Source organism: Diachasmimorpha longicaudata, chromosome 10 (assembly GCF_034640455.1).
Source record: "Diachasmimorpha longicaudata isolate KC_UGA_2023 chromosome 10, iyDiaLong2, whole genome shotgun sequence".
Lineage (NCBI taxonomy): Eukaryota > Metazoa > Arthropoda > Insecta > Hymenoptera > Braconidae > Diachasmimorpha > Diachasmimorpha longicaudata.
The window spans coordinates 4,734,970-4,751,912 of record NC_087234.1 but is presented as its reverse complement, the minus strand read 5'-3'; the positions used below and the strand labels follow the sequence as shown (position 1 = coordinate 4,751,912).

The window sequence follows — 16,943 nt, the reverse complement described above, 5'->3', positions numbered from 1 at the left end:
GTCCAGAGCGGAGAGCAACCACGGACAGTAATGCAATCCATTAACCGTCCGCTAACCAATGCCCACCCCCTCATCCTCTTACCCTCGGACGTCAACCTCCGTATGCACATGGATTTTTTCATCCCCCGGTCCACTCCATCCCCCTCCCTCTCCGCAGACGTGGGAGTCATCCTACATATATACAAGGATATTCGAACGGAATGAGAGTGCACACGTTTTTTTTTATTCCACGCGTGTGCAGTTACCCCCCCAACTCCCACCCGCCCCCTCGCCCTCTCCCTCCCACCGCTGCATTTTTCTCATCTGCAGTTTTGCCAGGGCATTTTAAACTCCCTCACATACATAAGCACGTGAGTATGTACGAGTGGATATTTGACGACAAGCCCTCTTTGCTTCGGGGGAATGAAAAAATAAAAGAATTTGGTGAATAAAAAAAAATTGGGGAAAAAAGCCCGGGAAATGATAATGTTCCAGTCTAATCGGCTTTGTATTCGACGAAAGGGTGAGGGGGCGAAGAACGGGGGGTGGGGCACAAAGTGTAGAATACAGAAGAGAGGATAGTAACTGCACGGCCACCACTCCCTCGTCTCTCTCATCGGGAGAGGATTTAATTTGCATCCAGCCGGCGAAAGAACGCGGAAAACAGTTTATCAAAAAAGTTATCGCGCGCCGACGCAAAAGAGACGAGAGGAAAGTTAAATGAATATGCCGTAACTCACACATGGTGATTTTTTTGTGCATCTCTGAAGCATTTTGCAATATATTCAGTGGAGCCGGGAATAAAATTGACTGAAGGCGTTTTTCAAGTGAATTGTTCATCGCACCGTTTGCAAATACCTTTTGTTATGCTTTGCATGGAGAAAATTTGGATTCGAGGGAGGGTGGGGGGCCGAGTTTTTTTGAAATGCCGGATTGACACTGTTTAGTTCAAAGTTTGATAAAAAAATCGATAAGATTAGAGGAAATCCAGATAAATTCCATCACTCTCGTGTCTATAAACATAAGGATACTAGGATTAAATTCAAAAAACCATAAATTTAATTCCGATGAGTTGATAAATAGGGGAGTTGATGCATTTTTCAGGGACATGTCAGACTGTCAGAGAACACTATAACCCATTAAACGTGAATCCCGTGATTTGCGAGAACTCGACAAATTCATAAGAATGAAAGAATGTCCGTAAAAAACTTGCGAAAGAATTATCTCAGCCATTTCATAAACAGCTCAATAAATTTTTCCATTAAAATTTATCCAGCCTAAATACCAACAGCAATGACTTGACGTTATTTCGCATGAATTTCATCAACAATTTTCCCCACTACTCCGTCGCATTCTTGAAAAATACAGCGTCTGTCAATCGCGTATAATCACCCCCCACATGTAATAATTAAACACGATATTTCCAATTCCCGTAGCCCTGTAATACTCCCTAGTTTACCCTCCTCCGAATTTACCTCCCGTCATTGGCCGGTGCATTTGAGAAAAGTACATCTCTCGTTCAGTGTCAAATTGGAATAGCAGAGAGGAGATTCAAAATTACGGTTCAACATTTACCCTGTCAGTGGACGAGTGTACGAAGACCCACGAGGAAGGGAGAAGTGAGATGAAAGAGGGAGTTCGACTGGACAGCGGCTCTAAATTGATTTCGTTTGAAATTCCCTCTCCACTCGTCTCTTTCACGTTTCATCCCTTCTGTTCTCCGAATCCTCCCTGCCGCCCCCTCCTCCTCCCGCCCTCCCCCTACGACGAATTGCATCCCAGGGACAATATCCATCTCTCTCGTTCCCTCTCGTACGTCTGTATTTTCCTCTCTCGCTCATTCGAATCTCATTTAGTCGCGAATTTGCCATTTTTTTTTGTTCTCCCTCCGAAGTAACGTGTAATGGTCATCTGGAAAATATTTGATTTCACTCCTGAAGTTTTTGTTTTTTTTTTTCACCCTTTGGAATCGGAGAAATTAATTAATTGCGATGTAACGTATCGACAATGAACGGAGGAGGAATTGAAGAGATTGTAACGCAGACGATATTGATTTATTGAAAAAAAATTCGAATGGGAGGAGAGAAGAGTTTGGCGTTTTTTTTTTGGGGAATGACCGGAGCTGGGAGATGTCATTCGATATATATTTGTCAGTAGAAACGATATCGAGAAAATTGCATCTGTCTTCTGCATTGGTTGGAGTGGGGAGAGTCATGAAGATGGGGTAATTATCAGTTCGGCAGTTGGTTATATTTTTCAATTTTCCGATTTTTTTCTTTCTTCGTTTTTCACTTTTTTACCCCCGTTTATCAGCGCTTGCGAGTCCAGTGAGCAATATCTTCGAAACTAAAAGAGATATCATAATTTTCATAATAACATTTGTTGTAGAGCTTAGTTTGCTCCACAAAAAAGGTCTGAATAAAAATTTTCCTATCTTCCCCCCATTTTGAGATATTCATCAAAAGCGGCCGACTGTCGAAAGTAACTCATCTCGTTTTATCACTTGGTTACTGATCTTTGACACTAATTCTTTCATACATGAGGAGTTTCTCTCTAAATACGACTTTTAAACTTCATGGTAGTCCGCTTTAAATTTCGCTTTCACTCTAATTTTCTAGAATTTTGAAGTTAGAACGGGCAATTGGCGCTCACTTAGCGCTTCTTGGGGGACTGGAGGGAATTGAAAAGCGTCGCTGGGTGCACCGTTAACCCGGAGTTTATATGTTAATCGCCCATATCATCCTACTTACCTTAGCACGTAAGAATCCAGTTAAAAAGAGGAATGAGAATAAAGTAGAGGATTTTTTCATGCGGGTAGAGCACTATCTTGCTGGCAATACGGGCGACAACTAGGGCGATGAAATTTTCGTTCGAAAGGAGATTAACCTCGTGGAGACGTGCTCATACTTCGAATAGATAGCGCCTAATAATTCCACTCGGTTTAATTAGTTCAGTTTAATTAAAAATTGAAGAGTAATGAATGAATTCATTTTTACTGATCTTTCGACTTTTGGAAAAACCCGAGAAATGGGCGCTTTTTATTTCACTGGATATTCCAATGTCAACTGGGCTCTTCTTGACGACATTCAACGGACAAAGAGACTGGAAATACATAATTCAGGGTGTTGAACAGTTGCCCCGGCAAATCCTATTTAATCTCGCCTAAACGCAGGAACTAGAAAATTGCGAGACCCTGGGAGAGGGTCTTTTACACCCCAATGGCTAACCTACTGCCCCACTGTCATGAGACATTCATGCCCCTCGGTAACAGTGAAATACACCCGGAACTTTCTTTCATCTCTAGTCGAGGGTCGATAGATCGAACACACGCACGCGATTATCTCACGATATAGTTTTTTAACGCTTTTTTTTGGTATCGTTCCCCCTTTATTCACTTAACGGATGAGAAAAAAAATGGAGATGACTCAGATATTTTTTCATCGTTTCGTGGAGACGACCAAAAAATTATAAATATGGCGGTATAATAAATGTTGAATAATTGATTAATAAGTAATTGACGAGAATATTCAGTGGATCTCGGAAATATTTCCGCTAGATTATTTCTTCAAGTATTTTTCTTCTCTTCTGAGCCACATGAATATGTAAATATATAAATTATTTATTAGGAGCAGTTGAATGTGTCGTGAATTTTCATATTAACCGTAAAATGTAATGTATTTTCTTGTAATTAAAAGGAGAGTTCCATATTTAAAAATTGCGCTGCATTTTTTTTACTCTTGCGATAATTACAATTAATTTCCGATTCTAATCTTCAAAATTTAAGGTATTTCTGGGCACTTTCAATGCCGAAAATTCACCGGCAGTGTGTAAATTTGAGAGATTTTATTCTGTTTTTTAACGGATTCCAACCTCTGCCCCCAACGAAGACATTATCGATCCTCCATTTTTTATACCCAGCAAAGAAAGACGCGGGAGATCGACTGAAAGCGGTCCCGTGGGGTTGTATTTGACAAAGCATGTTTTCCAAGTCCCTAACCTAGTCAACCCGTCTACCTCCATACACATTATGTTCACTGAGAATCATCGCATGTCTCTTCACTCACCATCCCCATCTCCCCCCCGGTCTAACCCATTTCTTCTCTTTTCAACTCTCCCACGCTGCACTTAAACTCTCGTACCCCCTTACTACCCTCCAGTGTGTACACAGCGGACTTAACCGTCTCTCAATTTTTACATCCCAGTGGGTACGACGTGAAAAAAATTTTGAAGGTTACCGTGCCAAAAAGACTGACTAAATGTTACATTCACAGACATAGGACATCTCATTTGAGAACGAAACCTTCATAAATTTTTATAAATCAATATTTCAAAGGAAGAAACAAATGTAAAATTTTATAATTAAATTAAATCGAACGATTGTCGATAAAATCGTCACCCGTGTCCCCAAAATTAAATTTTATTTCTAAAAGTGCAGCACCGATGTAACTTATCAAAACAAAACGTTTAATTCTCCCTCCCCCATAATTTTTCAACTTCTAAAATAACCCATAAGACTATCGATCTTGGCAAAAGCGCCAGAGCAGCTGCTCAATCTCGTGGAATCACAAAGGACTAGAAAAATTTGCTCAACGAGTGCAGTAACCCGCTCCACTTCCGTGTATCAGCAATACGGAAAAATGTCCATATAGTTATCCAAGAGGCGACATCTCCATCGCCCGCAGCCCATCATCGCCAATGGGTTAACTTTCTATCGTCTTTCTTCCGTGTTGTCCACCATAAACTCCAGCACCCATGAACCTCCATCCATATACGTCATCGAGACCTCCCTTTCCCTCTCCCATGCCCTCTACACCCCCTACCACCCCTTGACTGCTTGTATATAACAATCTCATGCTTCTGGCCTTTGCGCCCATGAGATGGCAAAGTGAATATGCACACGACCGTGATGGCTGCATCAGCGTCAGATGCAATATTGTTGGACACAGTCTGTGGGACAGCAATCGATCGAGTTAAAAAGGAAAAAAAAAATCATAAACGTTGCATATGCTTCGACGATACACCCGAAGTGGGAGACGGTGCACTGAGGATGCAAATATCGCGAAGGCAGTCAGTGAGGGACGGGAGGGGGATGAGTTTGGTCGATTGGGGGTGAGACTAGTGAAGAGTGAAGAGCGATCAAAGCCTTAAAATTTATTTTTAATCCTCGAAAAAAAATGTGCTTGGACGACAATTATTGAACGTAAATCTGACATCTTCCGGACGCATTTGCTGAGGAAAAAATTTATTTTACCGCGTGTTCATTGGCCCCAGAGAACAATTTTGTTTTAATTCCGTATCTCTCCCGGAAACTCTCAGAATCTTTCAACTCTAACAGTTATGTCACTCTAGAAGATGATTGGGGTTTCCGTGACCTTGAGTGAACACCAATAATCAATAATTATTGGTGGAGAAACAACGCGTGCATCATTGCAACGATAAATACTGATATGATAATTTTCCAAAGTTGTTTCGGAAAATTATCACCTTCAAAAAAATGAAAAAATTATTCCAGAGACAGATGCGGTATAATCAGGGGTTGAGATTGGACCGCATGAAGGAATAAAATAAAAAAAAAATGTACGAAAAGCTTTGAGACCACCAGATGCAGCCCTCGAGGTAGGGTGAAGGGGCACACCAGGGGGGGAGGGAGAATCTCATAGACATGGGACACGAACCAAGTGCGTTCATTGTGCAAGATTGGCGCGTGCGGCACGCGGACTCTTGTTTCCTCCCCCCTCTCACCTCCCCCTTGCACATTTTTCTCTTTCGCCAGGGCGCCCCCTTCTCTTTTTTGCCAACGTCGTTTGCCCATCGTCTTTTTTTTTTCTCCTTCTCTCCTGCTTAACACGGTGAACTGTGGTCTGTGTGCACTCTTTTGCATGGGGTCACCCCCCCTCCCCGCCTGGCCCCTTCCCCGTCACCAGCCGTCTTTCACTCTGACCCGGCTGCAAGTATCCCCCTGCCCCCGTGTGCGGTATATTCCCTCCATCACTCTCATTTTCGTACATCGTTGGCTACCAGAGGGGCCCAAGTCCCCCCTCTTGTAGATTCTTTTTCATTGTCGACTGCACATCTGCCACGTATACTTTCTATACTTCTAATCGTCGAGCAATTGTCCTACCGAAGCCGCTTATACTCGAGTGCAAAGAGTAAGACAAAAAATAATACGACAGGAGTTTTTTGTAGGCTGTTGTCGGGGGGGGGGGGGGGGGGTTGAATTAAGGTGAATTGATTCGTTATTCGGGTATTTGAAGGTGGCCTGGGACAGCGGGGGTAGGAGATAATTTTTGTCTGAATTAGGGAAGGGTGGAATTGCAGAGGGGTGTGGTTGGCGGAACGTTGGGTTTTTAGCTTTCTGGTAATTTTTAATAACTTCAGGGTTTTTAATTATTAGGTTTTTCACGCATTTAAATATTCAAATTCTTAAATTTCAAAAAGTGCATTAAAAGTTTTGATAAATTCAATTTGAGCGATTTGCTAAATCCAACATTACCCCGGCACGCGTTAACACGGTAAATAAGGGAGTCACGGAGTGGGGATTTCAAGAACGGTGTTAAAGTGTAAAATACTAATTAAGAAGGGGTGTTCGTGCAAGGCACACGCGTAAATTTCCAACCGTTTCTTTCACCAAAACACCCAGCGACAACTCACATTCTCACATTTTGTTTCATCTTTTTCCTTTTTTTTTTTTTATTTCATTTCCGCTTTCTTTTCTTCCCAACGCGTCGCATGAATGTACTCCTCACGGTTTGACGGGCAAACGAGCGACGACGCACACCGTTGAAATAAAGAAAATGCCCGGGGTGTGAGGAGTGGTAAAAGTGGCAGTGATTCGCACTCGTTAAGCACACACATCTTCACTCGCACTCTTGCGCGTGTATTTTTCTCTCACTCAAAGTGAAACAACTTAACCACAAGGTTCGGGACTTATTATCGCAGCGTTGCGAAGCGTCAAATTCAATGGTCGTTTGATCTTAATTAAATCCTTCACCACCTAATTTTCTAATTAACGCGGGCTCGTGGCTGGGGAGGGACGGGAGGGGTGGATGGGCTGCAGAATATGTTGGGAGTTGACTCCGCCCATGTGTGGGACTTTACGACTCGGAATATCTTTTCTCTCGTGTCACCCCTTCGAAACTCACTGTGGGAAAGTTTATTTCGTTGGTAAGAAAGCCACGAGATATTTTGCAGCCCCTGTTTTCAGGGTCAAGGCGGTTTTATTCGCTCCTTTCATTGTTAAAAGGACCCGTGTGTCTCGGGAAACGAACGATGAGAACGGTTTTAAGTAGAAGGGAGCTGGGGGTTATTGTCGGCGGTCGGTTGACTTGGAATAACCGTCAAAATGGTAAGAGGGGAAAGAAGAGGGGGGAGGGGGGTTGCAACAGCTCAAGAAACGATGGGAATCTTTGAATGAGTCTGGGGCTTAGGGTAAAGAACAAGTAAGGCGAGAAACCTTTGAACGTGTTTTTTCTTCCTCAACTCCTTTTCTCAAAAGAACCCCTTTTGGGGCGGATTCTTTACCCCGACTCTTGAGGTCAGAATGCTAATAACCGAGACTTTCGTTTTGAAGTCAAAAAATCAGTTGACTAGTTTTTTGCGGCTATTGGAAGTTATGGAGATTTTTTTCCTGTGACATGAGAAACCAAATTTTTAAATCTTTTCTACCTGTGAATGATGATTCAATTTTCCACACAAAACGTTCAATTCAATTTTCCTCACAAAACGTTCGTTATTCGATATCCAGTAATTTTAAGTGATTCGCCCTGAAATCGAAATCTAAAATTTAACGTCAAAAAAAAAATACAAGTGAGCGAGAAAATTCCTGAAATTATCATCGATTCTGAAAATCGATCGCATCTAATTCAATTCTCGTCGTAATTACCGTCCAATTACCTCTTTCACCGCTCAAGATAATGAAAAGAGGCAATAAGAGAAGCCTCACAGGCCGCACAGGCCATTCTGTCTTCTCCACTCCCAGCCCTCATTATTATCCTAATTATACAATAACGACAATGAACGAACGGAATTATCACCTCTTCATTAAAAAAAAAAACCGTCGTTTCTGCACCCTCGCGTCCTTTCGCAAAATCAGCTCCTCTCATTTCTTTCCACCTCCGCGTGTCTCTGTATGAAATATTCTCACTCTCCCATCTACTTTGCCATCGAAGAGTGGCAATTCAAGCACTCCAGCGTTGCTCTCTTCCGCGTATGATAAAAATTCTCTTCGTCAACGCTAACTTGGCCGGGTCTCTACCCCTCTTAGCAGGCCTATTATGCGACGTTAAAAAGGAGTAACCAGGGGATTGAACCATAAGTGAGAATGAATTTTCACACGCATCCAGTGAAAATACAGTTTGGTGTCATACGTTATCGTTCAGTCTTCTGTCTACGGGTGTCTGTTTTTTAATTAGGCACTTGACAGAGATATTCTCAGCGAGGTACGACGCGAGGCTTCAATGCCAGGGAAGGCTGATGGATGGTTGGCTAAGGATTATAGAGGGCAGGTGACGCCCCGTTGAGAGGTTATGACGGTTCGATGGATCCAGGAGAATATCGCGCGATACGTTATTTTTTTTCATTGAGATATCTTCAGGTTCGATGGATATACTTGAGATTTCTTAATTGGCTCTTTTCTACTGTTGTTCACCTCATTTTTTCCCGACTCTCCGCCGGGAGCTGCGGAATGATTGTCTTGTTGAGGGAGTCAGTCGATAGACTGCAGATATTTTTGATGAATTTTCGAATGAATCGGGATGAATTTTTCGGAGTCTATTCAGCAGCGAAGTGGTTAACCGAGATAAGGGGCTTTTTACGATTGATAGGGGATGAAAGCAAAGAATTCAAAAAATTTAATGATATGATTGAGCTCTAGTACTGCTCAAGAATCAATCGATTAAATGATATTCTTCCCCAGTTGAGGTGCAATTGGTAATTTTACGGTGCGCTCAACTCGGTTAACTGTTCTTTAACAACTGTCAATCGTAATAAAATGTTTCACCCCTCTATTTTCCACAGTTCCACCATCAACCTTGTTCTTTTCACCCCTTTTGCGTCCACAGTATAAGTAAATTACCCAGCAATTAGCGAGTTATGTTCAACTCCACTAATTAATGGATGTAAACATAGCGAGAAGCTCAGAAATGATTTGTTTACTTTTTTTTTATTTCAACTGAGATGAGAAAAAATCTTATGAATTGAGGGAACTGTGGCGAGGTTGAAAGACGATTGAAGAAATAAACTACTAATTGCACGGTGTTTAATGGATATTTTGTACTTATGTTGCAGGGAATTCTATTACATTCAAATGGAGAAATACGCGAGACAGGCTGTCTCGGAAGGTGTTAAAAATGCTGAGGATCTGAGGGTGGGCGGTGACTCGGAAATATATCGAGTATTAAACCTCCACTACAATCGTAACAACCACATTGAGGTATGGGGTCCACAGGTGCGCAAATATACGAACACGCACACTATTTTATTTATTGGTTATTTGAATTGCTTCAATTGCGATTAATTACGTTCAACAATTATTAGTATTTGCGAATTAAATTAAATCACATTGAATTGGTGGATCAATTCATTTGCATTATGATTGATTCGGATGAGATTGCACACTGGTTGAAAAAAAATTGACAGTTTTGTGGGGAGAAATGCTTGGTAGATGAAAATTTCTCAAATTAAATTTAATCGTGAATTAATTCATTAAATTCTGTTTAAATTTTAATATATTTATAGTTCGGATGAATATTTTAGTGATTTTTCGCGTTAATTCCAGTATTGCATGGTTTAATGAATTATGATTTGAAAACAACACAGACTAATTTTTTTTTCCCCAAAAATTTACAACAACCAACTAATAAATGGATTGAAATTTCAGGTACCCGGTAACTTCAGGTACGTGGTAGAACAAACGTTAAAGGAATTTTTCAAAGCAATCCAGGGTGGTAAAGACTCGGAACAGTCTTGGAAGAAAGCAATTTACAAGGTGATATCGAGGCTCGATGATCCAGTACCTGAGTACTTCAAGAGCCCCAATTTCCTGGAACAACTCGAGTGAACCAGGCCAGCGCTGCGTTGCTCCGCGTGGTAGCCCGGTGAATTAAAAAGATACCTTAGACCTTACAATTAAATGAGGACAAAAGTCATACCAAAAAAAAAATTATGCAAATGAAAAAAAAACTTATTTAAAAGAGAATGTATTCATCGCGATATGGCGGAGTTTGCTACGGAAAGTGGCCATTCGACGATGGACCTTATCCAGGTATCCCTTTAGTAACATATCGTGAGAGAAGTAGGCGAAAATTAATAGAAGCATGAGAAAGAATTTTTATGATAAACGCATGAACTCAAAATGCATTAAAAAAAAAAAGGTCAAAGGAGGATGAGGATCGACGTACATTAATTCGATGAGTGAGGGATTATTTCCAAGTATCAATTAATAAATTATTTATCAGGGAATTTAATATATTTGAATCATCATGTGCACGAAGTAGATTCCTTCGCGCGCCATTATCGATCATCGATTAAAATCAAGAAGACAAATCACCTGAGAATAAAATTTAGCTTGAGGAATGATAAATATGATAACCACCTCGGTACTTTATTTAATAATTCACTGATTATCATGTAATGTTCCTTACCACGTTCATTAAGTAACCAGAGTCAAGTTTTGGTCCAAAGAAATTCTGGAGTTCGAGCCTCGAGATTGCCTCGTTGATACTTTTTTTCAAATTAGAGAGAGAGAGATAATTGAATGGAAAATTAAAAAAAAAGAGAAGAATAATTCAAGGGCTCCATCATTGCTCACTTCTGTACAGAATAATTGACCGATGATTGATCCCTTGAATTCACTAAAGACGAGAAAAAAAAACTAATAATAACGACATGAAACTGATCACCCTGTTGCTTAGTTCCACGTCGTTTTGGTGGGGATAAATTAAATTGAATACCTGTGGAAATAAATTAAAAAAACAGCAGGGATCGATTGACTAAATAATTGATTCTCATCAAACTGGCTGTGCGTATGAAGACTGGCGATTATTCGGCCAATCAACGATGCATCCTGGGGATTTAATTCGGACTCTAGATATTTAAGATGTGTAAATAGTATTTTTAGAGACTAATAAGTTTTTAATTTTTAAATGAATAATTGATTTTGAAAGCAAAACCGAGTGAATGATTGATCCATTTAGTTCTGGATTAATGTACATTTTTTATTAGATAATGATAATTCAATCGTTGCGAATAACGAATTAGTGGTTGGATGGTGTTAGACTAGTCTGAGGGATGAGATTACGTGAATAAATAGCGCGAAGGAATAATTAAGGGGACAAGTAGGCGCGGGTAATGATAGGATATGAGTATAATGACCACAATTATTGAGGAATAGTTATACACTGATACACTCACATGGGCACGAAACACAATGCATTATAAAATATACATTAATCAATGATAAATGAAAAAAATGAACGCGGAATTTTCTCTTATTCATTATTTTTAGGGAATTGGAAAGCACTTCCCCCTGAATCTATTATACGTGCTTTATTCCTTTCTTTTATTTTGTCACGTTAATGTAAGACCCTGTTGATAAATGAACAAACAGCATTATTTAATTAACGAGGAAAAATAATAGAGAAAAATAGGAGAATTATGGAGGGATATAGCGATGCTGGGTGGAAGGGATTTAAATCCTCATAATTAAATTATACTTTTTATGAATTATTACATTTGTGTTTTGCATATCCTGTAGTATTATAATTATTTTTTATTATAAATAACGTATTTTTATGATTATTATAACGTCATGTGGAGTATAAATATTATGATTAATAATTATGATGAATTAATTATTATGTTCTTATTTTTTTTCTCTCTCTCGCATTGAGTATCATTTATGGATTAACTTTTAATTGTAAATTTTAGTCTTTTAAGTTTCTGCAATTATTCTTCTTTTTTTCTTTATTGATGTGGGGTATTGACACCATTCACCCATTTATACACGCTATTACTTTCGCTAATTAACGGTGAGTCTTAACCTAGTCACGAATCACTATTTAATTAATTGATTTAACCGATTATTATTTTATTTATTATTTCACCAATAAAATGAGACAGTAAAATGATTTTTTTTTATTTATTTGGGACGTACTAATGACGAATTATTTTTTATCGAACCCGACCCACTCCTGATCCCACGCCGAAATTGGACACTTTTTTATTTCTTGAATTTATTCCCGCATATGTTGTTTGAATTTTTTATTTTATTTTCAAGTTTAATGAGAAGATGAAACGCAATTGAAAATTGATGGACTCATCCAACTATTATTTAATTTATTATTTTATACCGATGAAATGGGACAGTAATTTTTTTTCGATTTATCTGAGACTCACAACCTGACGAATGACTTTTTTCAATTATTTTCCATAACGAGCCCCTTCTCCTTCTCCTCCCGCGCCACTTCGGCATGATGAAGATGCGAAAATGTTCATTCTTTGAGGAATAAAAAAATGGCATCTCAGTCTCTGTTCACGGTCTATTGTCTCGGCCTATTCAGGTACCTTAATATTGAAGAATGTCGAGATGAGACTGATTCGACGTACGGAAGATGCTGAATTCGAAATATGAACGAGAAAAAAAAATTTATCTTTCGGTCTAGTTTTTAAATTATGATAAATAAAAAATGAATGACGTTAAAAATTTGTTGTTAATCTCAACGAAGAAAATTTTTCGGTGATATATATTCTTGAAAGAGTTTTGGGGCCTAAGGAAATCGTCGCTGTTGGCTCGTCACTCTGTATAAAAATTAATACAAAAATTTTTGGACAAATTTTTAATACGACCAACAGCCATCATCCTCCCTACATCGAGGCAGTCTCATTTCTGTTTTAAAAAATTATATAAAAATACTGAAAAAAAAATCATTCGGGAGCGAGACTGAGACGTCATTTCGGAGCCTCAGCCCAATGTCAATATAATATTAATCCCCTGATAAATGTCTAGTACTAAGGATTCCCACGACCGAATGATAATCATCGTAACGTCGATAACTTTTATTTAACAGAACTATCATGTTAAGCGCGCAGCGAAGGCATTCGAGTACAATTCCTTGAGAGCACATTAAGCAACAATAATCAATCGAATGATTTTTCAGCTCCACAAAATAATTGAAATAGTCATGAGTAAGCCCCCCCCCCGGGTACATTGAATTATCGACGTGAGCGGTGTCTCGATGACTCGTCATTTAACGAAACGATCAACGAAGAAAAATCCGTCGTCGATAATTACCAAAAAAATAGGATTTAATTAAACCGAAATACGATGATATCGTCTTCGTGCGGTAAGACTCGACAAATCACTCAACAATGAAGTACTCACTGACAATCAGTGAGTGAAATATTGAGTGATATCAATCCCGAACGCGACACGGTGCGCTGCTGAAATTAACCAAAAATGCGAAGTTTTGAGATAAATTTAGGTGAAAAAAGTGATGAGAGAAGTTGAAAATTTTGCAACGCCGGACAATTGGAGGTGAAAATTTTGTCGAGTTATTATTAAAAGTGTAATAACAGTTATTATAGATAAATATGTAAAAGAATAGAATTTTCGAAATGTGTGAAGGGGACAATTATGAGGTGAAACAAAAGGCCGCGGTAAATTCTCCTCGATACTTTGATAATTTAGGTGTGAAAGGAAAGTGAAATGATGCCCGCGCGTGATCTGTTTCAAAAAATGATAATTAATCGAGAGAAGTGTATAATCGCCCTACTCGCCCCCATATCCGTGCACGTGAAATTGACGCACAGATGCCCGGATTGTTTGATTTAATGCGAAAACAAATGAAGAAAAAAATGCTCGACGAGGAAAAGGCGATTACGGAAGACGAGGATGGCGATTGAGAAAAATTTAATCTAACAAAAAACCCAAAAAAAATGAATAAAAAAATTTTAATAAGCATACGTACATACCTAAGCGCATAAATTAAACCAAAAAAACCACATAAACCAGAATTAAGTAATAGTATCTAACGTTAAAACTTGCAAGCTATTAATTATTATATTACGATTAATTAATGATAAAAAATGGAAAATGATGAGACACTCACATTTAACTCATAAAACTAATTATTACGGTGATTATTATTATTGAATATCGAGATTTGCATTAAGTCCTTCGTGATAAAGACAAATGAAAAGAGTGGGAGAAGTTTAAATTAATTTCTCGATTATTAGAGAAATGAAAAATGTCGTATTTAGGATGTATTTGAGATAAAGAAATTGTGTGGGATGAGGGGGGCGCTAGATCGTCGTTGTTTATTTCTTCATTTATTTTTTTATTGAATAAAAAATTTAATAACCGTGAGTAACGGAGTTAACTGATATTTCAGGGCTTCTTTTTTATTTTCGTAGACTTTAGGGGTCGAACGGGCGACTTGCCAACTTCACGTGAACGAATGATTGTGTGTGAGAAATTTTGATGTGTGAGTCGAATGAACGACTGTCAATGAAATTTTTATGTAAAATATAAAGTGCACCGAAATACCATGAAAAACCGGTGCAACATTTACAGGAGGAAAATTTAACAGAAAAAAAACTACAATTTTTTGTACATATGCTCCGTGTGATAATCTCGATACGCGTATTAGTGTCTAATGTAACGAGCCTAATGAACTAATATGAATTATTAATGGAATGATTGCGCTGGGATTGAGGCGCGGTTGACCTGGGAACGATTGGGCAGGAGATTTTTCATCACCAGTCGGATATTGTTCAAAATTATTCAGCACTTTTTTTACAATATTTGTCCTAGTAAAAACATTTTTTCCAACTCTTTAATCTACAATTTTTACGAATTTTTCACTATGAAAAATTCGCGAACTTTTCAGAGCAGTAGAAAAAATGGTAAAAATGTTTTTCTTGGGAAAATCATTTTAAAAAAACAATCGAAAATATTCAGAGAGTCGTCGACAACTCCGGCCCTCCTATGAATATAATTTCCCGTGACACCGCCCAGTCACGTACCAATCAATACCGTCAAACGTTCATTCGATGATTGATCGATCAATTTTCCATACTCCCATCGACTGGTTTTAATTTTCACGGTGAAAGAAAAAAAAATCCACCAGTCTGCATATCTGCAGCTGATATAACTCCATTTTTACATGCAGTTGAATATTTTTGGTTCGTCAGTAAATGGTACAGGACGAGTCTGTCGATACTCCAGCTCTCCGATACTAATTCAAACAAGATAGCAATAGACTAAAATCGAGAATGACGATCAATCATCGCTGAAAAATCATCAACACTATTGAACAAAATACTTGAATCCACCGGAATATCCCGACTAAAGACTTCAATCGAATGCTCAATCGATCCTCGATAAATTCAGGAAAATAAGTGGGGGTATTTGCGACGCAATTGTGTTGAAGAAAATCATTTTTTTTCTGTCATGGAACTGTGAATGGTGCGGAATATGTATAGGGAGCCAAGTGTCCTTGATGCGACCGTCGTTGAAGCCAAATATCTCGCGATCTCAAAATCATTTGGACGTAATTCAATGGAATCGAAGTTGCGTAGAAGCCTACAAAGCGAAATTTGAACTTTGCGAGGGTGACGAGGACCTCAACAGGGCTAAAAGAGGGCCAATGAAGCCGAGCCGCTACTGTGCACCGGCTCCGCCCCGTCTGTCACCGAAAAACGTTGCGTTCCGGTTGCCCGCGAAGTTCAACGTCGAAAATTTCATTGAATAGATCGACGAATCAAGTGAAGAGGATTTTTGACTGAGTTCGGAGCAGCGGGCGAGAGACGTTCGGCGCAAATCGATCCTAGGGAAACTGAAAAAACTTCAGGAGAGGAAAAAATGCGGTGAGTAAGTGACGAATGAACGATTGTCGAGTGAAAGCGTGAAATTTTACAAAAAAAAACGTGGAAGACGATGATAAAAATTATACAGAGAGAGCCGATCTCCTTGCCTACCGGGAGATCCGCATATATTGTAAAAAAAAATTTTTAATAAATTAGTTGTGAGATGCAGAGAGTGAGAGAAACGGGTTTAACAAAATTTATAGGCCAGTTAATTTTAAGAAGAGGAAAATACTAATAAATTTAATTACCCCATTTTTTCGTATGTCCATTATGTACTTTCGGCAATTCTTCCGCATTGATACTGACGCATCAGTAACAATGAAACACGACAATGTGTGAGTCTGAGTAAGCCACTGTTGAGTGAGATTAATAGAGTGAAAGATAATTAGAGAGAAAATTAAATTGAGAGATGAGAAGAGTTTAAATTATTGATATCAAGCTCCGTCGTCCGACTCAGTAGCGCGTCAAATCATCAGTCAATTGATAATTGGATTAATGATATTGGATAATAATTTGTTGAGTGATGCTGCTTTATCAACAGGATGACACCCCCACCATGAGAACAACATATTCCTTGCAGTTTATCATATACATTTCCGTGAATGATTACGTCAATCGTTTTATCAATCCAAACGCATGTCTATCTAAATCCAATTAAGAATTTGCGATAAATAATTTACAATTATATTTCACTCATAAGAGGGTCCCAATTTTTTGACTTTACACTTTGACATTGAAAATATCGTTTGCATCAAGAACACGGCTTGTTTAACAGTTATCAACATTTTTTCCCGTGGATTTAGACAAGTAAATGCATAAATTTGGATTAGCACAGTCGACTCAACCGCAAAATAATAGCAAAACACGAAAATAGGTAAATGTCACCCCTCAGAAAGCAGTCATGTATGCTTAATCGTACATAATGTATAGTATATTAGGAGATAAGAGTAACGATGATAAAAAGCTCCAGAGCTACCCCAAAAATACTAACGAAATTAGGAAAAAAAATAAGAGGAAAAAAAAACTTCCGAGAGGAGTGAAAATTAAATACGGCAGCTGTTACCTGAACAGCAGAGACAGCGACAACGTTGATTTGTGTG

At 38.8% G+C, this 16,943-nt stretch overlaps 1 protein-coding gene across 9 annotated transcripts in view; it reads left to right on the top strand.

The window, feature by feature from the left end:
* The window catches only part of LOC135166888 (homeobox protein prospero), an 88,089-nt gene extending 74,045 nt beyond the window's left edge, over positions 1 to 14,044 (top strand). For 6 of the 9 annotated variants that reach the window (XM_064129588.1, XM_064129589.1, XM_064129591.1 and 3 more), the window contains 2 exons: positions 9,265 to 9,424; positions 9,857 to 14,044. In XM_064129588.1, coding sequence (XP_063985658.1) covers positions 9,265 to 9,424; positions 9,857 to 10,036 — 340 coding nt within the window. In that variant the 3' untranslated portion in view covers positions 10,037 to 14,044. The remainder of the gene's footprint in view (positions 1 to 9,264; positions 9,425 to 9,856) is intronic. The other 3 variants (XM_064129592.1, XM_064129596.1, XM_064129597.1) reach the window with 1 other exon arrangement.
* The last annotated feature ends 2,899 nt before the right edge of the window (positions 14,045 to 16,943 follow it).